Source organism: Talpa europaea, assembly GCF_964194135.1.
Source record: "Talpa europaea genome assembly, chromosome: 11".
NCBI lineage: Eukaryota > Metazoa > Chordata > Mammalia > Eulipotyphla > Talpidae > Talpa > Talpa europaea.
The window spans coordinates 98,141,981-98,167,786 of NC_140078.1; the positions used below are offsets into that span (position 1 = coordinate 98,141,981).

At 48.0% G+C, this 25,806-nt stretch overlaps 1 protein-coding gene across 1 annotated transcript in view; it reads left to right on the forward strand.

Moving 5' to 3' along the window:
- Positions 1–25,806, forward strand: part of NR2C2 (nuclear receptor subfamily 2 group C member 2) — a gene marked incomplete at both ends in the record, with an annotated part of 58,423 nt that overhangs the window by 23,974 nt on the left and 8,643 nt on the right. The window contains 7 exons of the mRNA XM_084248113.1: positions 8,351–8,551; positions 10,455–10,557; positions 13,161–13,340; positions 14,180–14,327; positions 15,052–15,145; positions 24,290–24,423; positions 25,431–25,608. Of these exons, the coding sequence (XP_084104239.1) occupies positions 8,351–8,551; positions 10,455–10,557; positions 13,161–13,340; positions 14,180–14,327; positions 15,052–15,145; positions 24,290–24,423; positions 25,431–25,608 (1,038 nt within the window). The remainder of the gene's footprint in view (positions 1–8,350; positions 8,552–10,454; positions 10,558–13,160; positions 13,341–14,179; positions 14,328–15,051; positions 15,146–24,289; positions 24,424–25,430; positions 25,609–25,806) is intronic.

Sequence of the window (25,806 nt, forward strand, 5' to 3'; positions counted from 1 at the left end):
TTCGATCCCCAGCTGCTCCCCGGCCACGGGAGGAGGGTCCCACATGGCGCGCAGACCTCTCCTGCCGCCCGCTGCTCCCCTCAGCGGTGTACTTCAGTCCTTCTGCCTGTTCTGCTCCCCACTCTGGCTCTGGTGAATTCTCTCACCCTCCCGTGCTTCTGACTGTACCCAGTGCTTGTATAAATAAATAAATAAATCTTTAAAAAAAAAGAAAAGAAAAAGAAAGTGGGTCTATTATATTTTTATGTAGCAGGCGTTAGGATCCTATATAGATAAAACTCTCCCAGCTCAGGGAAAGGAGCTAGCTGTGTGTTTAAATGTGGCTGTCGTAGCCAATGTCACAACCCTCTGAAAGCAGGTGAGAACGCAGAACTAAGGTTTCTAGTAGATTCTGCCAGTAACTAGTTATATTTCAAGAACGAGTGTATGTTCACCCATTGGTACGTTGTTTTCCTAAGGACCATTCTAGCATCCATACTTGGGGGCTGTTCCATGCCTGGTTGCTCCCCCTGTGGCAACATGTTGCCTAGAATACTGAGGCAGAAATACTTGTGTTGAGGTTTCAGTCTCTAGTGGAGATAATCCTTTGGCCTGAGTTGTATGTATAGTAAATATAGCTGAAAATATTTCCATTGTAAACAGTAAAATTGGACACACATCAGTGCAGCTGAACTGACTGTATTTCAAGGTTGTTTTTTTCCTAAAGGAAAATAAAGATTATTGGATGATTTTGATTTCTGCATTTTCAATGTTGGCGCTGATAGATTTAATGACATTTTTATTTCTAGCCCTGACTTTATTGATGACTCTCCGATCCCCTGTGACCTGGGAAGAGAACAAGTTTGTGTCAATAAATAACAGTGCTTGGAACTCAAATAGTGACTTGGTTGGGAGAGAAAGATCATTCTATAAAGGATGGCAGTCTTGGTGACAGGAGCTTTTGACTGTGACAAGTTGACTTGGGGTCAGATCTTGTCTCCACTCAACTATGTGACCCTGGAGAAAGTTTTTATAACCTTTATAGCTATAAAACTGTTACAGGCAACCCCATTGTGAAATGGGTTTCCTGACTGTGGGTCTTCACCCGTGCACTTTAAAGGACTTATGAGACTCAACTGCAGGCACACACAAGAAGGGCAATAAAGGGTTTATTTACAAAAAGGGGAAGTGAAGAAATGAATAACTCAGGGAGAAGGGGAGAGATAAATCGGTGAATGCGTCCTACCAGTACGCTGAGCTGGAACCCCAATAGCAAAAACCCAAGGGCCCCCAAAGCCCACATATCTTGTTATACACCAGACCTGGCTGCTTCACCCCACCCTCATTCCCAGCAGGCCTCCCTACTCTGGTGATGATACTATGGGATTTGTAGTCCTTGGTGTCTTGGATCTCTTTGGTCTGGGGTGGGAGTGGGTTCATATAACCCGTTTGTGGGGTTAGTTCAGGACATCCTCTCCCCCCATCAAAATGATAACACTAATAGTACCTTTTTATGGGATTGTGAAAGGATTAAATGAAATGTGAAACCTATAAACCTGTAGGAAGCAAACAGCTATTCTATGTTGGCAACAGTGTTACAATTTTTAAATATATTTATCTAATTTCAAATGTTGGGAAATAATACATGGAAGTCCTGTCTACCTTTTACCCCTTTTCAGGTGTGGTTTACTGTAACATTCTGAATGTGTGTCTGTGTGTTTTTTTTCTGAATCATTTGAAAATAAATTGAAGGCATCACGTCTCCTTACCTTGGCTATCTGTGTGTGTGTGTGTGTATCCTACGAACATGATATTTTCTTATGTCTGACCTTCAGAAGTGTTTCTTAGCTTCCCTTGCCCCCCTTAGATGAGATAGGAAGGATAGAGGGGCCTGGTTTTGAGGAAATGACCTTCCCCCAGGGAGCCTTCCTTTGGGGACAAAGCCTTTGTTATGAAAACTGTTGAGCTTATTTTTTTAAAGATTTATTTATTTATGCATACAAGAACTGGGGTACAGGCCAGAGGTACAAGTGGTGAGAGGATTCACTGAGTGGAGAACAGAAAAGTTGGATTGACTGGAATACACTGCTGAGGGGAGCAGCGGGGAGACAGGAGAGATCTGCTACGCCATGTGGGTCATCTCCCTGGCAGGGGATTGAACTCATGCTGAGGTGGCTGTGGATAGCTTCATAGTGCTGCGTCTTAACCCCTTGCACCACCAGGGAGGCCCTATTGAGATTGTTTTGCAAAGATTCCTCTTCCCCTTCCTCTGGAAGAACCATCAAGAGGGGATCTTTCTTTCTCTGCTCTTCACAATGGGAACAGAATGGATTCCTAGAGCTGAGACCTGTGAAAGTATGAAGAACCCCCTCAGATTTTTCTCACTCCTGTGCTAGTCCTTTTTAAGTCTCCAGCAATTTGGTTTCTGTTCCAAGTAAGCAGATCTTCAATTTGTGAATTCACTTCTCTTGAGATTTCAGGATGAAATTTACCTTGCAGGTTCATTTTTCTGATGAGCCCAGTGAGAGTTACAGATTCTCAGTTAGCCTTTTTCTCGTTGTAAGAGTGAAATAATGATTTCCGAGCTCTTTGCATGTTGAACTTGAAATCAGAAGTCTACTTCGAGTCCAGACTCCTCATCTAGGAGTAGTTCATTTGCCATAGCTCCGTGGGCATCTAGTTCTTGGCAAGCCAATAACAGACTTCTGAACTCCTACCAGCCTTGTCCCATCTCCACCCACGCTGAGCGCGTTCCTGACCCGTGCGCACACCTCTGCCCTCCTGCACCCGTCTCCGTTGCTTTCTCTCGGGACGCACAGCCACCGCTTTCCGTCTCACCTGACGGCCTAACGCTTCCTCAGCTTCTGCCTTTTTTCTATTTTTTTCCCATCTAACATCCAGAAAGATTTTTTTTTAATGCACTGCCCATTATTTCCTCACATAAAATCCTGAATGTATTTAGAAAACACTGTTTTGTGTTACTCATGGAGGAAAACTGTCAAATGTTTTTTCCACTTAAATTTTGTAGTTACTGAGCTGATGGGGCTAAATGGGGAAGGTATTTGTTTGACCGCTGTGTGCGAGCAACACTTTTCATCTGAGTTCATAGCGAAGTGAAAGATTTATGTACCTTTGTATCTAGGTCAAAAAAATGTTTAACAGATTTGTCACCTTTTAAAAAGACATTTTAATTAAGACTTCTTTGCTACTGTCCTTTGTTAGAATGCATGTGTGTTACGTGTCAGGATGTATGGATACACACACGCATACATGTGTAAATAGCTTGAGATAGACATAAGATGGTACAAGGCGTAGAAAACTAAAGATCTTGTTTTGGGAGGAAACCCCCCTTGAGTGGCTTCTGTTGTACTTAGAATGAGACCCAGACTCCCGGCAGGGCCAGCCCACCTCCCGTCTCTGCACTTCTGGGTCCTTATTTATCATCTGTGAGCCTGAGGTCAGTTTTAAGCAGTTCCTCCTTCTGTTGCTTGAAACATCTTTCCCTAAACCTTTGTCTGGCTCCCTTCTCAGCCTTGAGGCTGGTTCTAAACGCCACATCCTCAGAGACCTTCCGTGACCGCTACGGTTAGGTTCCTGTGGTGTTGCTCTCTTACCCCAGCCTGATCTTTTCCCTCTTCATGTGTATCACAAGCGTAACCTGTTTGCTGGGTGGTTTGCTTACTTGCTTTTTGCCACTTTCCAGTCAACCCCCAGGCTCTGTGGGAGCAGGATCCTTCTCCAGGTCCAGCCGCGGGCCTGCACAGAGTAGGCCTGGCTGCGAAGGAGCGAGGGAGCCGCCGTGGAAGAGCTGGGAGGAGACGAAGGGCTCGGACCAGACTAAGTGAGGAGGGAAGTGTGTGAGAGCTTAGCAGGGGGAAATGCTGTCATCAGCGTCTGCTCCCCGCTGGACAGCGTAGCAGGCTCATGCGTAGCGCATGCTGCCTCACTTTCCTGGTCATCCTTTTTTTGTAGATACGTAAACAGACTCAGGAGGCGCATATAGCCAGGCCGCTTAGACACCGTCGGAAAGCAGCAGGTGAGCAGTCCAGCTCCAGCTGCAAGGGCCTGTCTCGGGATCACAGCATGAGGTGGGGATTGGGATGAGCCAGAAAGTCTGTACCCCATCTCAAAGGGCAGTCGCCCCCAGCTGGCTGATGCTGTGGGCGACCTTGGGCCCACGATGGCCAGAGCTTTTAGCTTGTCAAGAGAACTGCCTTTAAAATCTGATTTTTTTAGGAAAATAATCTGTTTTTAGATGCTGGTGACCAGGTTTTTGCGTGGGTTTTTATGTTTCGGTTTAGTTTTATTTGGTAAGTGTCACAAAACTATCTAGTGACCTTTTTGCCTTCACACACTTCACACTTTGCTCTTCTTTAAAACAGAAATGATAAGCCCAGCCTGGCCAGGACAGAGACTAGGTATCACGGGGAGACTGCCAGTGTCAGATCCCCGTAGGTAGAACCAGGCAGGGCCTTGTCTGGGAGAGTGTGGTCCGCTTTGCTAGAACGTGACATTAACATTCCTGAGAACGCCCACGCTGTGGAAAACTGGGGGTGAAAACCTCGGGGTTGATAGGGGAAGTAGAGGTAGTGGCACAACACGCAACAGCCTGTCTATGACACAGGAAAGGAACAAATGTGAACTCAGTGGAAAAACTGCAATTTTGTGTATGTTAAATGGTTGAGAAATACATAATGACAACAATAAACATAGCATTTTGAAAGCAACCTGAAGCTTGCCTGTGGAGGGCGCGGGAGGGCTTGAAGCCCTGAGTGACTGAGTGATGCCAAGGGGCACAGAGCTCCCAGGAGGCACAGAGGGAGCTCTGTGCTGAGGGGCAGCCGAGAGGTGTCAGCAGCAAAGCCGGACACAGTTTGCTTCACCTGGTATCTGTGTCCCCCTAGTGTTTCTCATGGAGGAAATTGCACATCAACACCAGATTTGCGTTATACTCAGTAATCCCCTAACTTATCAACCACGTTGAAACAAATCCGCCTTTTCAAAACAAGCGTTACAGCCGCGCTGTGTGGCAGGCCGTGGCGGGCCTTCTTCGGCACGCAGAAAACGAGACCTCCTGCTCACCTGTCTCCTCTGCCCTGCTTGTCCTTGTGTGCGGGCGAGGCGTTACGAACTCTGCTTCCAAGTAAAGAAGTTAAAGCTCTTTTTATTAGTCGTTCCTCAGGACTGCCAGAACAAATTACCACAACTTGGTGTCTTAAAACAACAGAAATTTATTCTCTTGCCGTTCTGGAGATGAGAAGTCTGAAATGAAAGTGATGACAGGGTCATGCCCTCTCTCAAGAGTCCAGGGATGAATCCTTCCTTCCGCCCCCCAACCCCCTGTAGTTGCCAGCAGTCCGTGGTCTCTGCTGGCAGCCGCGCCGCTCCAATGCCTCCGTGGGCGCGAGGCCTTCTCGTCAGGACGCCAGTCGCCCCTACTGGATTTAGGGCACCAGTTAACCCACTAAGGTGGCATCTCAACTTGGTTACTTCTGCAAAGGCTTTTCCAAATAAGGTCCCATTCACAGGCCCTGGGGGCTAGCCGAGACGTGGACATGGGGGGGGGGGTTTGGGGGGGAGAGAGGATACACAGAGCTCTCTGCTACAAGAGACTTGGAATTTCAGTAAGCCTATTACATCTCCTTAATTTCTTTTGCTCTCATTCAGTGGGACTCCATCTGCTCATGTTTGTTAGCAAGGTCTTTTTTTTGCCTGGGGTTTCCAGTGGTGTTAGGGGGATTGTTTTTTTTTCCTGCTTATATTTTAAGTTTTTCATGCAAATGTCTTGGGGTTGGAGGGAGATTTAAAAATTGTACATGATTGATTAAACTTATGTGAGCCTGCATTTTTGGGGGGAAAAACAGATGATCTGGGCTTTGGAATAGGTTCTGTACAGCCACCAAGAGCAGCTGTCCCTGTAGACCCAGGCATCCACCGCCCACCTCGCCTCAGCCCCATCTTGCATGCCCCGTCCAAGAGGACAGCAGGGCGCACTGGGTACAGTCAGAAGCGCTGCGGGAGAGTGAGAGAATTCACCAGAGCGGGGAGCAGAGCAGGCAGAAGGACTGAAGTACACTTCAGCGGGCGGCAGGAGAGGTCTGCACGCCATGCAGGACCCTCCTCCGGTGGCTGGGGAGCAACCGGGGATGGAACCGGCGCCTCAGAGGCTTCAGGCAGCTTCGCAACCCAGCGCTCAACCGCTGCGCCACCGGGGAGGCCCGCACGTGCTAGTCTTGGTCTTGACGGTAGTTGGTATCCAAAGTCCCCTCTCAATCACACGGCCATTTCTTAACAGGGGAAATAGTTTGGGGAGGAAATAAGAATTGATAGACACAAAAAGGAAGTCCAGCGTTTGATTCACAATCTCAAGCGTGCGGGCCTTTCCAAGGCCATTTTGTTTCTCTTAATAGGCAGGAGTCCCAATCACGACAGCTGAGAGGCGCGTGCCGTCCAGCCGTCTGCTGTCTTAATCGAGCATTTGGTAGGAAAGTTTCTTTTAAAAGGATTGTTTTTACAAGGTTTTCTGTTCCATATTTTGCTCATTTAGGGGACCCTGGATGTGCCCTACTAAATCTGTTCTCCTAAAGATCTTTGACTCCAGTTGGAAGTGCTGCGCTGGGATTTGCACTGTCCTTCAGCTAAGGGTTTGTTCTTGTATCTCCTCATCCCATTCTGCTCTTCTTAGTCCTGCACTTGCTGCGCCCTCAGCGTGCAGCCTCCTTGGCCACATCTTGGCGTGCTTCATTCAGGTCTTTGCTCAGTGTCACTTTCAGAGAGGTCTGTCTTCCTCAGGTTGCTTCCTGGCCTCTTTCCCCAGGTCTTGCTCTGTCCATTGACCCTGCATTTCCATTTTCTCCACGGCATTTACACTGACGGGTGTTCTGTAATGCCAGTGTTGGCGCTGTTCCCCCTACCTGCAGGTGGCTCCATGAAGGTAGGTCTTCGTTGTGTTGTGACCCTGCCCCTCGTGCTGAAGACTGCGCTCGGCACACAGTGGGCACTTGGCGAACTTCTGTTAAATGGGGGTCTCACCTCTGTCATTTCAACCAACCAGCATTGTTTTGATTTTTCCATATTGACCATTGTTGTGTTGTGTTAGACTGTGAGTTTGCTCTCTCGACCTTGTAATTCACATCAGAAAGCAGCATTTATCCAGAGGTGACACAGATGCCAAACCTGCCCATAAATGTGCTGTAGGCAACTGAGTTCCAGCCAGAGATGTCACACCCTGCCCTAGTCCAAGACCCAGCCGTACCAGGCCCTAGGGTCCTGTCTGCAGTGAGGCCTGCTAATGTCCTCTCAGGAAAGGTGGACAGTGCTCCAAGCTGGGGCACTTGGCCTGGAAGAGAGGCAGGACGGGGACGAGACCACTTCAAAGAACTTCCCGAGGGGAGGAGGAGAAGTCCCTATTTAAAATGTGACTGATGGAATTAGGCAGGGGACCCTGGGAAGTGAGGACTCTTCAGTGGTGGGAGCCCCCAGAGGAAGCAGGTTTGCGTTGGGGTGACTATGGAGTTCAGTCCTTCCACATCTTTTATTCTTGTTCTGTACCACACCCTGTGCTGGCCCTGGGATGCAGCCTGGAAATCAGTGTGGGGCGGTCCTCTAGGTCGCAAGTCAGGAGTAGGAGCCACTGGGTGTGTCAGAAGCCCACGGCCTGTGCTTTCTCACCCCACAGCAGGATTATTTGTGCAACCTCCTTTGTTGGTCTGGCCCTTTTTAAAGCAGGTGTTCCAGGTTTTTAGATTTTGTTGATTAGTGTAGCATTTATTTAAAAAGGTTAAGTGTTGCCCACAATTTTTATCATGCCAGGACAAGATTTTTTTTTTTTATTTTATTTATTTATGCATATAAGAGCTGGGGTGCATGTCAGACATGCAAGGGGTGAAAGGATTCACCAGAGACAGTGGGGAACAGAACAGGCAGATCCACTGAATACACTGCTGAGGGGAGCAGCGGGCAAGACAGAAGAGGTCTGCTGCGCCATGTGGTCACCTCCGTGGTCGGGAATCAAACTTGTGCTGCAGTGGCTGCAGATAGCTTCATAGTGCTGCGTCTTAACCCCTTGCATCACCAGGGAGGCCCAGGACAAGACTTTTTAAAGTAAAACCTATCACCTATTATTGTCTGCATTTCACAAAAGAAACAACACTTCAATTGCAAAAGTAGTAGCAGACTTATCATCCTAGAATAAAGTGAGCTTATGAAAACTGGTCCCTGAAAAGCTCAGTTATTTTTCTCATTTCACCATGGTCTAGTGAAACTGCATCTTGGACCAGCATGCACTGGGACAGTGCTGGGCCAACCCAAGAGCTCCACCTCAAGTGCCTGGGTCACACGATGAGAGCAGCCTCCATGTTGTGTCTTGTAGATTGTGACAGACCAGCAAACAGGACAGAAGATCCAGATAGTCACCGCCGTGGACGCCTCTGGATCTCCCAAGCAGCAATTCATCCTGACCAGCCCAGATGGAGCTGGAACTGGCAAGGTGATCCTGGCTTCCCCAGAGACATCCAGCGCCAAGCAGCTTATATTCACCACCTCGGACAACCTCGTCCCTGGCAGAATCCAGGTAAGACCAGTTGCCATGCCTTTGTCTCAGCGCTTTGGCTGCCAGGCTAGCAGTCTCTCGTCTCTGCCTTGGAGGCTAAATCTCTTCCTTGAAGGTCCTTTGGAGACCTGCAAACGTGGCAGGTTGCTGCTGTGACTGAAGTGAAAAATCAGCAGATAAGGAGCGAAGCCCAGAAGGCCTCCAGCTGCAGTGCCCAGAGGAGGTGGGGGTTGAGCCAGGAAGGTCAGTGGCTCACAAGGGACTGGAACAAGCAAGCTGACACTGAGGCCCCTGGAGAAATGTTCTTAACTAAGGCTACACAGAGCAGCCGTTGCCCATAACTTAGGGACATCACCTGGGCTGCGCCACAACCAGATCGGGACCAGTTTGTTCCTAACTCGTACCTTGGCCTGATCCCAGTTTTTCATGCTGTCCTTACTTGCTCCTGTGAACAACTGCTTTGGGCCTTCGGTTCTTAACTTCGTCACTGCCCTGATTCTCCCTGCTCTGTCTTGGGTGAACAAGAGCAAAGATTTTTGGAAAGCACTGAATTTCCAAGCCCAGCAAAAGACTTAAGGCTTGTGTCCCAAGGTACACAAGCCTCGAGCATGTTCCATCAGGGTCACCATGGAATCCATGTTTTTAATTTTTCTTTTAATTTGTTGTAAAATACAGTGCAAAATTTACCATCTTAGGCATTTTTAGATGTGCAGTTCCGTAGCAGTAAGTACATTCACTTTTGACTACCTCATGTCAGTGCAATAGTATGTGTATTTTTATGACTCCCTTATTTCACTTAACATAAGGTCTTTGAGGCGTGTGTGTGTTGTAGCCTGTGACAGGATCTCCTTTTGCAAGGCTGACTGCTCCCCTGTGTGTGTAGGCCATGTTTTGTTTGTCCATCCAGCTTTTGATGGCTGCTTCTCTCTTTTGGCTCCTGCAAATAATGTGGCTAGGAATCCTTGTGGGGTGGTTTTGTTGTTGGTTGGTTGTCTTGCTGGGGAAGGAGAGAGGTGGTTGGGTGGTGACTTTCAACTATGGAGAAAATGAGTGAAGTAAATTATTTTTTTTCTTCTGGTAGAGCTGGGTTCAGAACCCCAGTGTATTCATTTTTCAAAACTGCACTGTGGGACATCTTACCATATGGTTAAGTGTTGCCCCTTCCCCGACCCCCCACCCCAGGTACACTCTGGCCATCTGAAGCCGAATTCCCTTCCTGTAGACTGCTCCTTGTTTGTGAAAGAATGGCCGGTGATTATGTAGGTCACCCTACGTAGTGATTTGTCCCCGCTGCATAATCATTTTGTGGTTTATTGTTGGGCCAAATAATAGCAGTTGTCCTTCACGTTCTCACATCGGGATCAGTCACAGTGTCTTTCCAGATGAGTAAGTACTGTTTGTCATCTAGAAAAATCATCCACTGCTGAAGGAGAAATAGGTTTTAGAGGTCTCACCTCTTCTAGTTCTTCTGCTACCACCTGCCTCAGTGAGAAACCTGGTTATTGGCTTGTTTCTCTGCCAAACATTTCTCTCTGCGTACTTCCATCCTAGGATAGACTTCCACCCGGGGGACAGACTTCCACCCTGGGGATAGAAAAGCAGCTCTATTATGTTATGTTGGAGCCTCTGTGGTTCCCTGCATGGCCCCCAGTCCTGGGTGTAGTGACCAGTGAGGAGAGTAGATCAGGGACCAGTGCTTGACCCTGGACAACGCCTCCCCCACCCAATTAAAATGAAAAGGGCCGCAGTCCAGATAAGCAACAGGGCCATTCTGGGAGTCTGACTATGTTGTCAGGTAGAATTTTTCCAGTTCTGTCCTGAGTTCTACTTAGAAATCCAAGATTAAGAATTTACAGTTAAACATTACTTTGCTTAGTGATCTGGTTTTTAATCAGTACCCTGCTTGCTTCCTGATGCTTCTTAGATTGTCACGGACTCTGCTTCTGTGGAGCGTTTGTTGGGGAAGACCGACGTCCAGCGACCCCAGGTGGTAGAGTACTGCGTGGTCTGTGGCGACAAAGCCTCTGGTACGCAAGCTCCGTTCTTCTGCACGCGCGTCATGGGCCGGCATCATGAGTCACATGGGGGGCGGAGGGGGCACTTAGCGGAGAGAGAACATTTCCTGTGGGTTTCAAAACTTAAACTCCGCTTTTCTGGCTGAGGTAGCAAACCAGTATGTCAGATGATTAGAACCAAAAGGAAAAGTCAAGACTGATTTGTAAATCTTGGTTGAATGTCAAATGTTTAGAAAGTCATCATTTCTTTACTCCAGTTCATACATGCGTAGTGCTTTGTTCCGTCACAGCATGTGCTCCTTCTCTCCTCCACCTTCCTCCTGACCGTAGCGGTCTCATTCAGCCCCTCGTCGTGACCCAGTTTGACAAGCCGCTTTAATGCAAGGGGAGGGGACATGGAGCATAGAATTCTGGCCGGAAGCCAGGGTCAGGAAAGGTTCCCCAGAGGCTGTCGCATCTCTCAGATTGAGTGTGTTCATGTCGTGTATGTAGGGAAGGGTGTTCCAGCTGCTGGGGCTAGAGATCGCATACTGCCATCCTGGGGCTAGAAAGGCCAGAAAGACCTTCTTTGTCTTCATGTTGGAGCCTCTACGTGTGATTCCCTACATGGCCCCCAGTCCTGGGTGGTGTGGAGCCAGAGTGTGTAACGTCCACACCCACGGTGTCTTTGGGGAAATCTCTTGGGCTCCCATGGTTAGGATAAGGGCACAAGGAGACTAGAGAAGATATCTAACCCAGAAGTTCAGACTTTGGCCTGCTAACACCGGGAAGTCATGGAAAGTCAGGGGGCCGGGAGGAATGGACAACTACTCAGTGCAGACGCAGTTCCACTGATAGTTGGCCACAGGCCTGCGTGCTGTAATGGCTGCTAGGTTCTACTTTATATTGTGGTCACAAAATTTATAGCAACTTTGGACACCTTGTGATCCTGGTTTTTATTTTTGTTTATGAAGGAGGCTGCGTCAAGCCTCTTAGGAAGACAGACCCAGGCAAGCATCTACAGAAGATGGGACGAGCCAGTTACCCTCCCAGTTTGTGACACCATTTGGCCCCATCCGTTGTCCTGGTAACCCAGCCTGTCCCACCCCTTCCCTGAAGCCCTCACCTGCCCCAGTGTGCAGGGGCCAGCACTGCCTGTTGTCACCACCCTTTAATGCAGCGCTCTCTGGGCATTTGTGATGTTCTCTGGTAACTGGTTCTTCACAGGCTTGTCTCCCCCACCAGAATGTGCTCGTCTTGTTAGAGCAGAAACCACGTCTGGCCCCGTCATCTCTCTATCCCCTCTTTGTGCTTGGGAAGGAGATTAACTGCAGACAAACGGTGAGGCAGGACATGACAGGACCATGAGGTCTGCTTGGCTTTCCTTTTTGTCAGTTGTTTTCGGGGCTTAAAAAGGAAAGGCCTAGTCACAGACTTGCAGTGCCATTGTCTCCAGATGCTAGGGGTCATTTTAAGGGTAGAGTTCAAGGAAGTACCCTGCAAGGAAAGGAAAGTGATGTCTGCGTGGTAATTTTAGCACCACTCTTCTTAAAGGCACACAATTGAGACTTCCAAATGAACACTTGGGCATTGGCTCAGGACGGTGGGATGCCCTGTAGCCACTCTAAACAGTGACTGTGAAATGGGTCCTCCCGCAGAGTAGCTAAGGCTCTGGGTTACAGCAAACCAAAGCAAAGTGCATATCCGTGGTCCTTCCCATGGGAACAAATGACTAGTGTGTTGGAGAAGTGCCTAGTGGAACAGGGAGGCACACTGAGGTGGGGGCTTCTTAATTCCATTGGGAATTAGAAGGTAGAGATAATACAGTAAACAAGGGCAGAGAAAAATAATAAAAATATTTCTGCATTAACTATAAACCAGAGGTACACCACGGGGGGGTGGAGCAGGGAAGGGGAGAGGAACGACTAGGGTCAAAATAAGGGGGGGGTCAGTTGTATGGGGAATATAACCAAAATGCAAATGCATACAGTGTGCAAAAAGGAAAAATGATGTAAGAATTATATAAAATAAAATATTAATTTAAAAAAAATTTCTGCATTAAATCTATTTGCACATTACCAAAGGGGTCTGAAAACGCAACCCAAGCCAGCCCACATGGCAGCCTTCCCTCCGCCGGCCCCACCGGTCAGCCACGGTCCCTGATCACTCCCTCCCCCAGCATAGCTGTAGGCCCCGCAGAGGGAGTGAAGGCAGGAGTGTGACCCTCCGTGCCAAGACAGCACGTGCCAGTGTTTGCTGCATCCACCCTTGGAGGACAGGGCACCGGGTAACTTCACACACCGGGGTGTGCAGAGCCAGGGTCAGGGGCACGCAGCAGAGCACGGTTCATCCGTCCTCCAGGAGCTCCTCCCGCATGCAGCCTTTGTTCACGATCAGTAGCCTGCCTGCGCTTCAGGTTATCCAGCATGACCTGAAGGGGCTACTGTAAAGATTATAAGGAAACTTCAAAGGCCCTGGGTGTCGGGCTTTATGCTCAGGTGGGCGGTGTCTCGGGGCTGTCGCTGTCGGTCACCATGGCCCAGTCACTTCAACAGACTCGCTTAGGAGCAGGGCCTGTGACAGGTGACTCACGTCTTCCTTTGGTGAACCGATTCACGTACTCTTTCTCCTCTCAGGCCGTCACTATGGGGCTGTCAGTTGCGAAGGTTGCAAAGGCTTCTTCAAAAGGAGCGTAAGGAAAAATTTGACCTACAGCTGCCGGAGCAACCAAGACTGCATCATCAACAAACACCACCGGAACCGCTGTCAGTTTTGCCGGCTGAAAAAATGCTTAGAGATGGGCATGAAAATGGAATGTGAGTCTTTTAAAGCCACGTGAGTTACCAAGGAGGGAGGAAGTGAGGTTTCTGTATCTGACTATAAAATAAGTATATCCACTCAGGCTCCACTTCGGTGTACTCTCTGGGCAGCGAGGTGCCTCAGCCATGACACTGGTGGGGCCAGTCAGTTCCCACAGTGTACGTGGAAATCTCCAGATAATCAGGCAACACAATGGAGAGGGGTGAACACAAACTACGAAGCCCAGCTGATTCCTAATTCAGCTCCACCTTTGCCACAGCCCGGCTGTGTGGCCTAATGAAGGGAAGTAGCCTCTCTCAGCCTCCCCTGTGAACTGGAACCTCTCAACTTCGCTTGAGTAATGGGCCTGGTTTCGGCATGTACCTGTTCTCACACCGGCTGCTGAAGGAGGGGAGTGGCTCGTGTCACAGGGAGCAGACGGCTGTCACACCAGAGCAGCCGAGCAGGCTTGCATAGGACCTTCCCGCAGCCTGTGCCTCTGGCGAACTCTCTGGCGGGGCCCACTTGAGGAGGATGGATTTTCTCCTGAAGAGTCCCTTTTGATAGAGCAAGAAGTGAAAAGCCAGAGGGCTCCATGTGGGCCCCTATAGACCATGCAAGTTTCTTAGCAGGCATTGCCCTCCATCTTGAACTTCTTTGCCTAGATTTGACATGGCATTGTTTAACTTTGAGCCTCCCTCTCCTTTGGTTGAAACGTCCATGACGAAAATTGAGCTGGAAATACCTAGCCCGGGGCTTTTCATCACTAAAGGAGACCCTTTTCTTCAGCCTGAGGAGGTGGCTTTTATTGATTTGAATCTTTCCTCTAACGTGAATACTTATGTTGTGATTTAAGCTGTGCAGAGTGAACGGAAGCCTTTTGATGTGCAAAGGGAGAAACCAAGCAACTGTGCTGCTTCAACTGAGAAAATCTATATCCGGAAGGACCTGAGATCGCCTCTGATCGCCACTCCCACATTTGTGGCAGATAAAGATGGAACAAGGTCAGTCCCTGTTCTGACAGAGGCCAGCACTGCAGTCAGCCTTTGACACTGAGGGAGGAGGCCTGGAGCTTCCTTGAGGACCGGGGCAGTAGGGCTCCACCTGCCACTGCCCTTCACCTGGTCTTGCTCATCTCGCTCCTGGAGCTGTTTCTGTCCCTCAGGACGGGCCCGAGGTGGCTAACTTAAGGTGGGCTCGGAATGTCTCCTGCCTGAAGGGCTCAGGCCATGTCCTGTCACTCAGGCATTGCTCACACGGCAGGCCAGTGTCGTAATTCAAGATTCAGGCTTTTTTTGCCGAAGGCCTAAATCCCAGGTGTGTTCCCAGGTAGTGTCACATTCTTTTTAACGTGTTATATTGCACTTAGAACAGAACAGAAAGAGGGAAAACTCAAGCCAGCATGTAGAATAGAGGGACCTGGAGTTGCCTTGGTGACATTCTGAAGGTTAAGTCAACTTTATTTGGCAGAGCAGCCGTAGTCTGCAGTCCATGTGGGAGCCCAGGGGATAGGTTTCTGTAGATCATCCCCTAGGGATGGAGAACCAGTGCGCACCTCCTGCCGTGGGGGGAGGGGGTGTTCAGTCACCTAGTGACGGGCTAGTGAGAGCCTTTCTGCCATCCAGGCGGTTCCCGTATGGAGTGGGGGCAGGTGGGCAGGTGAGTGCAGGTTGGTCACACCGCACAGACTGTTGGAAGCCACTCTGGGTTTCTTTATGTCTTACGTAGACAAACAGGTCTTCTCGATCCAGGGATGCTTGTGAACATCCAGCAGCCTTTGATACGTGAGGATGGTACAGTTCTCCTGGCCACGGATTCCAAGGTGAAGTTCTGTGCGCCCTCCCCTCCTCCCTGATGCTTTGGGCTGCCCACGGGCACCTGCCTTCTCGGCTTCAGAGACCACGCTGAGAGCATGGTCTTCTGCATCTTATTTTACTACTATTTGTGCTACAGCTCTCCTGCGGTTTTGGGGGGATGGGGGGCAATGGCTTTTCAGTCAGGGCTGGCTGGTGACAGTCATTATAACATGTCAGGGTCAGGGATAGAGTTTGATAAAATGTCTGTGATTCTTCTCCATTCAGCTTTTCCCCTGGACACATACTGGCAAACTACTGGCCAGCTGAGGGAATAGCAGCTTTCCTCAGGTGGCCGTCCGTAGGAAGCCCCGGTTCCTTTTTATTTGATTCAGGAGGAAGTTCAGCTGAGATTTCTTTCTTTCTTTCTTTCTTTCTTTCTTTTTTTTTTTTTAAAGATTTATTTATTTATTATTTATACAAGAACTGGGTACAGTCAGAAGCGCGGGAGGGTGAGAGAATTCACCAGAGCCAGAGCGGGGAGCAGAGCAGGCAGAAGGACTGAAGCACACTGCTGGGGGGAGCAGCGGGCGGCAGGAGAGGTCTGCGCGCCACGTGGGACCCTCCTCCGGTGGCCGGGAGCTGGGGATCGAACCGGCGCTGCAGAGGCTGCAGGCAGCCTCACAACCCAGCGCTCAACCGCTGCGCTACTGGGGAGGCCCTCAGCTGAGATTTCTAACAATTCTAAGACTTTACTAAAGCACATCAGCCACAGGGAAATTTAACTTGTGGACAGAGATGTTTGAGAGCCGGAGAGCGCGCAAGCTGGCTAACCCGTGTGAAGGTAACCGAAGAGGGCTTTATCAGGCGGGTCATCCGTTGCTTTCCTCATCGCGTTCTGATGAAATCCAAGCGATGGTGAACCCACAACTCAGGTCCCATTTTTCTCCTCTGAAAGGAGCAACTCAGTGGCCGCACTGGCATGGCTGCGGCCCTTCAAGCCAGGGCTCAGCCTGCAGGTTCCTTCTCTGCTCTCAGCACCTTGGTGCACACAGTGCATTAAGGAACATCCCCTTGGGGGAAGGGAAAGGCAAAGGTGATAGCTGGCCACACATTGGTCCTCAGGCTGGACTTTGAGCTTCCTGCCTCTGGGCAGCAGTGACATGTATGGCGTGGGGATCACACCTGGCTTGCTGCTGTCACCCAGCAGATGTTCGAGACGGTGACTTCGTAGTGCCATGAGGAGGCTATAAATCTAGAAGTCAGGCCCAAATAATCTGATTGCCAGGGACTGCACAGCCACTGTCAGCGTGCTGGCCACGCCGTGACAGCAGCATCAAGGCTAAGAGGCAGCCGGAGCCCGTGCCCTCTGCGGTACCCCGCACACACGGGTGCCGAAGCTCGAGTGGGGGCATGCAGCGAGCCCTCCGCCGGAGTGAGCCGTCAGCAGCGGCTTGTGTCCCGGGATAGGGGAGAAGGAGCTCGAAGTTTGCGGTGTGTGATGGTTACGGAGAGAACTGCGTCCTGCCGCGTCCTCGCCTCTGGAGTGGGGGACAAACACCCACCGAGTTTGTCATGATGCAGAGAGCATACGCAGAGCACCTGGAGATCTCTGTCAAAAGACGTGTTTTAAGCGCTTTACTTTGAAATAACATTCCAAATAACACTCCAAATAACTCACTTTGAATAAATACAGGAAAACGACAGCCCAAGCGCCCTTCCCCGGTTCTCTCCGTGGTCCCCGCCTGGAGAGCTGGGGTGCAGCAGCTGCAAGGCCATGCATCCTGCCCGCGCCTGGGTCTGTTCTTGTCGCTGCCGCTCCGGCTTAGCCCCTGTCAGCACCTTCCTGTGTGCGCCGGCCTCCTCCTGGCCGCGCCGCGTTCTCTTCCCACACGGTGGCTCCGATTTGTTCCTTTCCTTTACGATCTCTCCTGCTGATGCTAGTTTTCCACTTCAGTTCCTGAGACGAGATGTTTGTGTCTCCGTGTATTTAAGTGTATCTTTGGGGGTTTGTGTTTTTTGGCCGTTGAGGTAGCCGCGTGCCTTGACATGCGCCCTTTCCGCGGGCGGGCGTGAGGCCTTCCGTGTTCGCGCGGCTGCGCAGCCTCCTCTGTCTCATTCCAGGACATTTTCATCCCCCTGAACGAAACCCTGAAAGCATGAGGCAGTCGCTTGCCCTCCCACGGGCACACTCCCAACCCTGCCGACCACTCCGCTGCTTTCTGACCGTGGTTCTGTCAATTCTGGACATTTTCCATGAAGAGGGTGAACGTGCGACCTCGGAGGCGGAGCCCCGTCTCCCGGCTCGTTCTCGGGGCTCCCCGAGGTGGTAGGGAGTGTGAGGACTTCATCCCTTTGTAGTGCCCGTGAGTGGCGGTGCCACATCTCGTTCCTCTCCTTCTCAGCCAGTGGGCATCTGGGGGGTTTCTTCTTCTGGCTGTCCGTGATGCCAGAGCTCACTTGCACGCGCGTGGTGCTGGGGGCCTGTTTCAGTTTCCCCTGTGGACATCTAGGGCTGGAGTCGCTAGTCACGTGGTAACTCTTGAGACTTTTGAGGAACTGCCGGCTGTGGCCGCAACCGTGTTACCCGCCCTCCCGGCCTGTGTGAGGGTCCCGGCGCTCACCTCCCTGCCGCCCCGTGTCCCCTGTTCTGCTTGTCCCCGCGGGGCCGGCTGGGGGTGGCATCCCGTTGGGGTTTTGATGTGCATTTCCAGTGATTTTGAGCATCTTTTCATGTATTTGTTTTTATCTGATCTTTGAAGAAATGCCTCTTTTAAATTCCTTGCCTGTTTTTTATTTTATTTTTTTTTATTATTTTCTAAAGATTTATTTATTTATTTTTTTAGATTGCATACATTTATTTGCTGATTATGATAACTCCAACTATGATATAACAAATAAGTATTTTAAGTGGTTCAAACTTTTTTTTTTCTTGATCTTTTTTTTATTTATTTATTTTTTTTTATAAATTTTATTGTTATATTCCCCATACAATTGCAGCCCCCCCCATTCTGACCCCAATCCCTCCCCTCCCGCCCCCGCCCCCCTAAAAGTGTCTCTGGTTCATAGTTTTTTGTTGATTTTGATTTTCACTTTCTTATAGTTATTCATTTTCCTGGTCCCTTATTTAAGTTTTCTAGATTCCTGCTATGAGTGAGACCATCCGGTATTTTTCTTTTTCTTTTTGGCTTATTTCGCTGAGCATGATCCCTTCCAGCGCCATCCATGTTGCTGCAAATTGCATGTGTTTATCTTTTTTGAATGCTGAGTAATATTCCATGGTGTATATGTACCACATCTTCTTGATCCAGTCATCTATTTTTGGGCATTTGTGTTGTTTCCAAAGCTTAGCTATTGTAAACAGTGCTGCTATAAACATAGGGGTGCAGGTGTTCTTTGGAATTGATGTTTCTGTGTCCTTTGGGTAAATACCTAGGAGTGGAATTGCTGGATCATATGGAAGCTCTATGTTTAGTAGGTCCAGAAATCTCCACACAGCTCTCCACAGTGGTTGGACCAGTTTGCACTCCCACCAACAGTGCAGGAGAGTTCCTTTTTCTCCACACCCTCGCCAGCATTTGTTGTTGCTAGTTTTTTTAATATGTGCCATTCTCACTGGTGTAAGATGGTATCTCATGGTAGTTTTGATTTGCATTTCCCTGATGGCAAGTGATGTTGAACATTTTTTCATATGCCTGTTGGCCATTTGCATTTCCTCTTCAGAGAAGTTTCTTTTTAGCTCTTCTGCCCATTTTTTGACTGGATTCTTTTCTTTGTTGTTGTTGAGTCTCATCAGCTCTTTGCAGATTTTTGTGATCAGTCCTTTATCATTAGTGTTGGGTGCAAAAATGTTCTCCCAGTTGGTGGGGTTTCTCTTTGTTTTTGTTATTGTCTCTTTTGCTGTGCAGAAGCTCTTTAATTTGATGTAGTCCCAGCTGTTTATCTTTGCCTTCACTATCACTGCTTTGGGTGATGTGTCTGTAAAGATGTCTTTGATGTGCAGATCACGTAGTGTTTCGCCTATATTTCCTTCTATATATTTTATGGTTTCAGGTCTTATGTCTAGTTCTTTAATCCATTTTGAGTTGATTTTTGTGTATGGTGTGAGGTAGTGGTCAAGCTTCATTCTTTTGCATGTAGCGACCCAGTTTTCCCAGCACCATTTATTGAACAAACTTTCTTTGCTCCAATGCATAGTCTTTGCTCCTTTGTCAAAGATTAGTTGACCATAAATCTGTGGGTTTATTTCTGGATTTTCTATTCGATTCCATTGGTCTGTATGTCTGTTCTTGTTCCAATACCATGCAGTTTTGATGATTATGGCTTTGTAGTATAGTTTGAAGTCTGGGAGTGTGATGCCTCCATTCCCTTCTTTTTTTTTCAGGAGAGCTTTGGCTATTCGGGGTTTTTTGTGATTCCATATGAATTTCATCAATAATTGTTCTATTTCTTTGAAGAATGACATTGAAATTTTGATTGGAATAGCATTGAATCTGTATATTGCTTTTGGAAGGATGGCCATTTTAATAATGTTTATTCTTCCAATCCATGAGCAGGGGATGTCTCTCCATTTCTTTGTGTCTTCTTCTATTTCTTTTAACAGTGTTTTATAGTTTTCTTTGTATAGGTCCTTTACCTCTTTTGTTAGATTTATTCCCAAATATTTGATTTTTTTTGTTTCAATAACAAAAGGGATGGTTTTTTTGATTTCTTCTTCTTCAGATTTATTGTTTGTGTATAGGAAGGCTACTGACTTTTGCATGTTGATTTTGTATCCTGCCACTTTACTGAACTGATTGATGAGTTGAATTAGCTTTTCTGTGGAGTTTTTGGGGTTCTCTATGTATAATATCATATCGTCTGCAAATAATGAAAGTTTGACTTCTTCTTTTCCTATTTGGATTCCTTGGATGTCTTTCTCTTGTCTTATTGCCCTGGCTAGGACTTCCAGTATTATATTGAAAAGCAGTGGTGAGAGTGGACATCCTTGTCTTGTTCCAGATCTTAATGGAATTGCTTTCAGCTTTTCACCATTGAGAATGATACTGGCTGTTGGCTTGTCATAGATGGCCTTTATGATGTTGAGGTATGTTCCTTGTATCCCAAGAATTTCAAGGGCTTTTATCATGAATGGGTGTTGCACTTTGTCGAAGCTTTCTCAGCATTTATTAATATTATCATATGGTTTTTATATTTCTTTTTGTTGATGTATTGGATAACGTTGATTGATTTTCGGATGTTAAACCATCCTTGTGCCCCTGGAATGAATCCTACTTGGTCGTGGTGAATTATCTTATGGATACATTGTTGGATTCTGATGGCTAAAATTTTATTGAGGATTTTTGCATCAGTGTTCATTAGGGAGATTGGCCTGTAGTTTTCCTTTTTTGTGTTGTCCTTGTTCGGTTTTGGTATTAGTGTAATGTTGGCTTCATAGAACGTGTTTGGTATTGTCCCTTCCTTCTCAATTTTTTGGAAGAGTTTGTGAAGGATAGGCACTAATTCGTCTCTGAATGTTTGGTAGAATTCATTTGTAAATCCATCAGGTCCTGGGCTTTTGTTTTTGGGGAGGTTTTTGATTACCATTTCAATTTCGCTAATTGTAATTGGTCTGTTTAGGTGTTCTATTTCTTCTTTATCTAGCTTTGGGTGATTGTAGAGTTGTAGGAATTTGTCCATCTCCTCTAGATTATTAAACTTGTTTCCATATAACTGTTCATAGTAGTTACTGATTATTCTTTTGATTTCTGCTGTGTCCGTTGTGATTTCTCCTCTTTCATTGATGATCCTGTTTATTTGTGCTTTCTCCCTTTTTTCCTTTGTGAGCCTGGCTAGGGGTTTGTCTATTTTATTGATTTTTTCAAAGAACCAGCTCTTGGTTTCATTGATCTTTTGGATTGTTTTTTTAGTTTCAATTTCATTTATTTCTGCTTTGGTTTTTATTATTTCTTTTCTTCTACTGGTTTTGGGGTTTTTTTGTTGTTCTTTTTCTAGATCTTTGAGCTTCGAGATTAGGTTGTTTCTTTGAGTTCTTTCTTGTTTCTTGATGTGAGCTTCTATTGCTATATATTTTCCTCTTATTACTGCTTTTGCTGCATCCCATACATTTAGGATATTGGTGTCCTCCTTGTCGTTCAATTCAAAAAATTTTTTAATTTCTTCTTTGATCTCCTCATTAGTCCAGTGGTCTTCCAGTAGTGTGTTTTTAATCTCCATGAGGTAGGGAAGTTCCTTGCCTTCTTTTTATGGTTTATTTCTAGTTTGATGCCTTCATGGTCAGAAAAGATGGTTGATGTGATTTCAATCTTGGTGTATCTGTTGATGTTTGTCTTGTGCCCCAGTATGTGATCGATCCTGGAGAATGATCCGTGTGCGCTTGAGAAAAATGTGTACTCCGTTTTTTTGGGGTTTAGTGTTCTATAGATGTCTGTTAAGCCCAATTGCTCTAGGTCCTTATTTAGAGCTTTGGTTTCTTTACTTATTTTTTGTCTTGTTGATCTATCCATTGTTGATAGTGGTATGTTGAAGTCTCCCACTACGTATGTGTTTTCTCTGATGTCTGTTTTCAGAGAGGACAACAGTTGTCTGATATATTTTGGTGCTCCTTCGTTTGGTGAGTATATGTTAATGAGTGTTATTTCTTCTTGAAGTATTGTCCCCTTGATCATAATGTAGTGACCATTGGGGTCTCTTTTTATCTTTTTGAGTTTGAAATCTGTTTTATCTGATATAAGTATAGCTGTTCCTGCTTTCTTTTTTGGTCCATTTGCTTGTAGGATTGTTTTCCATCCTTTAACTTTGAGCCTATTTTTATCTTTTGTAGCTAAATGTGTTTCCTGGAGACAGCAAAAGGTTGGGTTTTGTTTCTTAATCCAGGCTGCAACTCTGTGTCTTTTTATTGAAGAGTTTAGTCCATTTACATTTAGAGTTAATATTGATATGTTAACATCTGTATTTGCCATTGTGTTTGTCTTTCCTTTGATTTTATTTATTTATTCTTTTAATAACTTTTTTTTTTTTTTTGGCCTTCTTTCATTGTTATTCGTCCCTCTGAGGTTCTGGCTTTAGGACTCCTTGTAGTATTTTTTGGAGTGGGGGTTTAGTTGCAATGAAATTCCGGAGTTTCTGTTTGTCTGGGAAGGTCCATATTCTTTCTTCAAAGAGGAAGGAGAGCTTTGCGGGATAGAGTATTCTTGGTTGGCATCTGTTTTCTTGGAGTCTGTTGACTATGTCCCTCCACTCTCTCCTTGACCGTAGTGTTTCTTCGGAGAAGTCTGATGTCAGCCTGATTGGCTTTCCTTTGAATGTTATCTGTTTCTTCCCTCTTGCCAGCTTCATTATTTTTTCCTTGTCCTGGATTCTTGGGAGCTTTACTATTATGTGTCTTGCTGTATTTTTTCTTTCGTCGTGGAAGTTTGGTGTTCTTCTTGCTTCTTGTATATCAATTTTCAGCTCCTTCTTCACATTTGGGAAGTTCTCTTCAATTATCTCTTTGAATATTTTCTCTGTTCCTACTTCTCTCTCCTCTCCTTCTGGTATTCCTATAACTCTTATATTTCCTTTCCTCATGGAGTCAGATAGTTCCCGAAGTCTTTCTTCATTCTTTTTCCTTCGTACTTCTCTTTCCTTTTCTGTTTTGGTTCTTTTTATTTCTGTGTCTTCAAGAGCACTTATTCGTTCTTCCATTTCATCAATTCTGCTTTCATTGCTTTTCCCAGAATTCTTTAGTTCTTCCACTAATTCTTTGATCTCCTGCATTTCTTTTACTTCCCTCTCTAGGGACTCAATTGCATTCTTCTGATCGTTGATTATTTTTCCCTTATCATTGTTTTCCTTTATGACTTCTGTCAGTTTTTTAATCACGGCAATTTTAAATTCTCTTTCTGGAAGGCTCAGAAGTTCTTCCAAGTTACTGTCGTTGCAATCTGGGGGCTGGTTTTCTTTTTGTGGTGTGCTTTTTCTCTGGAGAGTTGCTAGGTTGCGTGTGGTTCTTCTCCTCCCTACTGTCTGTTTTCTAATTTGCCGTATGCGTTGGGACACTGTGTTGTTGGGACTGGCCGGCATCTTGGGTGGGCTTCTCTTCTCCCCTCTGGTTCCTCCAGGAGTCATCGGCAGCCCTGGCTGTGTGCGCGTCTCCCGGGGTCTTTGTTCTTCTCTAATGGCGCCCGGAGCCGTTCGCTCACCGCTGCGGCGAATCCTGCAGGGTTCGCCTCAGCTCCCGTTCAAGGGGTGTGGTGGCTGCAATAGTTCCTTTCCACTCACAGTCCCGCTTGCTGCGTCCTTTGTTCTTGTTGGCCGTTTTGGTTTGTTGTTTCCCTCCTCTCTGCCGGTCGGAGAGTGCCGCCTCTGTGGGCGGGGGAGGGGAGCAGGGTTCTGCGCTTCCCTCCCTTCTAGTCCTCTTTTATGGCCACTTTCTTCTTCGGGCAGTTTGCTGGAGTCACCCGTTTATCTTCCGTGTCCCAGTTCTCACTGGGACCTGCCGCTTTTCCTCCCTATTAACTTTTTTTAATGGGAGATCTTACTCACAGCGTCTCCTCGCCGCCATGTTGCTCCGCCCCTCTATTTATTTATTTATACAAGCACTGGGTACAGTCAGAAGCGCGGGAGGGCAAGAGAATTCACCAGAGCCAGAGGGGGGAGCAGAACAGGCAGAAGGACCGAAGTACACTGCTGAGGGGAGCAGCGGGCGGCAGGAGAGGTCTGCGCGCCATGTGGGACCCTCCTCCGGTGGCCGGGGAGCAGCCGGGGATCGAACCGGCGCCGCAGAGGCCGCGGGCAGCTTCGCAACCCAGCGCTCAACCGCTGCGCCACCAGGGAGGCCCACCTTGCCTGTTTTTTAAATTGGGTCTTTATATCTTGGAGGTGTCGGGGTTCTGTACTTGGACTACTAAACCAGCAGCAGATGGGACTTGCGAATATTTCTCCCGCTCTGTGGATTGTTGCGGGGGGGGGGGGGGGGAGTTGCCTCTTTGCCCCATGATGTCTGTCGGTGAAGTCCGACTTAAGTTTTGCTCTGTCATTCCGGCACCCGCGAGCGTGGGCGGTCACCCCCTCAGTCAGGGCGCGGAACCGTCCCGTCCGGAGCCCAGCTCTCCGCGCCGCCCTTCCGTGGCCCTCCGCGGAGCTGCTCAGCCGCCCGCTCGTGTCCGTTAATGCCGTGGTTTGTTTGATAGGCTGAAACGAGCCAGGGAGCCCTGGGCACGCTGGCAAATGTGGTAACCTCTCTTGCCAACCTGAGCGAATCCCTCAACAATGGCGATGCTTCCGAAATGCAACCGGAGGACCAGTCTGCCAGCGAGATCACTCGGTAAGAACCCGGGAGGGCGGGGCGGCCTCTGGACCCCCGCCCGCGTCTCATTCCGGACGTGAGATTGTCCCCCAGCCCGTGTAGCTGTCTCCTTTCAGACTGTAACTGGGGGGACATGGGCCCCCTTCTTTTTTGATATAATACGATGGACAGCCATTCGCTATGAAAATGAAAAGCAAATTGAGTAACTCAGGGGAGCGGGGAGACCCTGCCGTGGACGGGGTTAGGCCTCAGCCGCTGCTTGTGTCTGATGTTGACGGTCCGTCTCCCTCCCGCTCCCGCGTCGGTCTGTAGCTCAGGCGGGAGGCCAGCGCTCCGGCTCACCGCAGTAGGCGGACACTGGCGGACAGACAGCATTCGCTGGCCCAGGTGGCTACAACTGCTCGCCAAGGGGGCCCCTCATTTCCCACAGGAGTGGCCACTCCTGCCCATCCAGACAGCAGCACAGCTGGGGCCCCCACACAGGGCGCCGGTCCTGAGTCTACGTGTACCCTGATAGCAAAGTGAAGGTGCAGATCTGGGGGAGCGCGGCTGGCACTTGAGCTGAAGAATTCTAGTTCCACCACTTCCTGGGCCGGTGATCTTGGAAACGTTACCTAACATCTCTGACCCTCAGCTTTTATGTCTGAAGTGGAATTTCCGCATCAGAGAATAGTCTGAAAAATGGAACCTACCTCTGAAAATAATACAAAAGCCCGGACAACTGTATGTCAAAGGATAGGTTCGAACGTTTAGTGGTCAGCTTAACGGACAGCTGCACACTGACGTTCAGTGACGCACACCGGAATCGCATGTTATAGCACAATTATTTCAATAAAAATTTTAAAATAAATACCGAGTTTACTGCCCAAGATGATACAGACAATATGTATCGATGCCTTCCTCGTTATCCTTCCCTTAGCAGACAGAGATCAATTAGCTTTTTGCCCAGGGCATTGCTCCTCGAGCTCTAGTCCCCCTAAGACCTACGGATTCACACCACTGGCTCATTTCATTTTTGCTCACAGGGCCTTTGATACCTTAGCTAAAGCACTTAACACCACAGACAGCTCGTCGCCTCCAGGCCTGGCGGATGGGATAGACACGAGTGGAGGAGGGAGCATCCACGTCATCAGCAGAGACCAGTCCACCCCCATCATTGAGGTGGAAGGCCCTCTCCTCTCAGACACTCACGTTACGTTTAAGGTGAGCGTGTTCAGCCCGAGCATGTGCCCCGCAGCTGGCATGGCTCTGCAGGTGAAAAGTCAGACCTGGCAGTGAGCTCGTTTCTGTTTGTGGCATCTGAGGAGGCTCTTCTGTTTCCACTGAGAAGCCTCTTCCCTCATGTTTTGTTCACAGTGCAGTTTGGCTTTGAACGTAACCCTGGGGCAGTGTGGCCAGTCA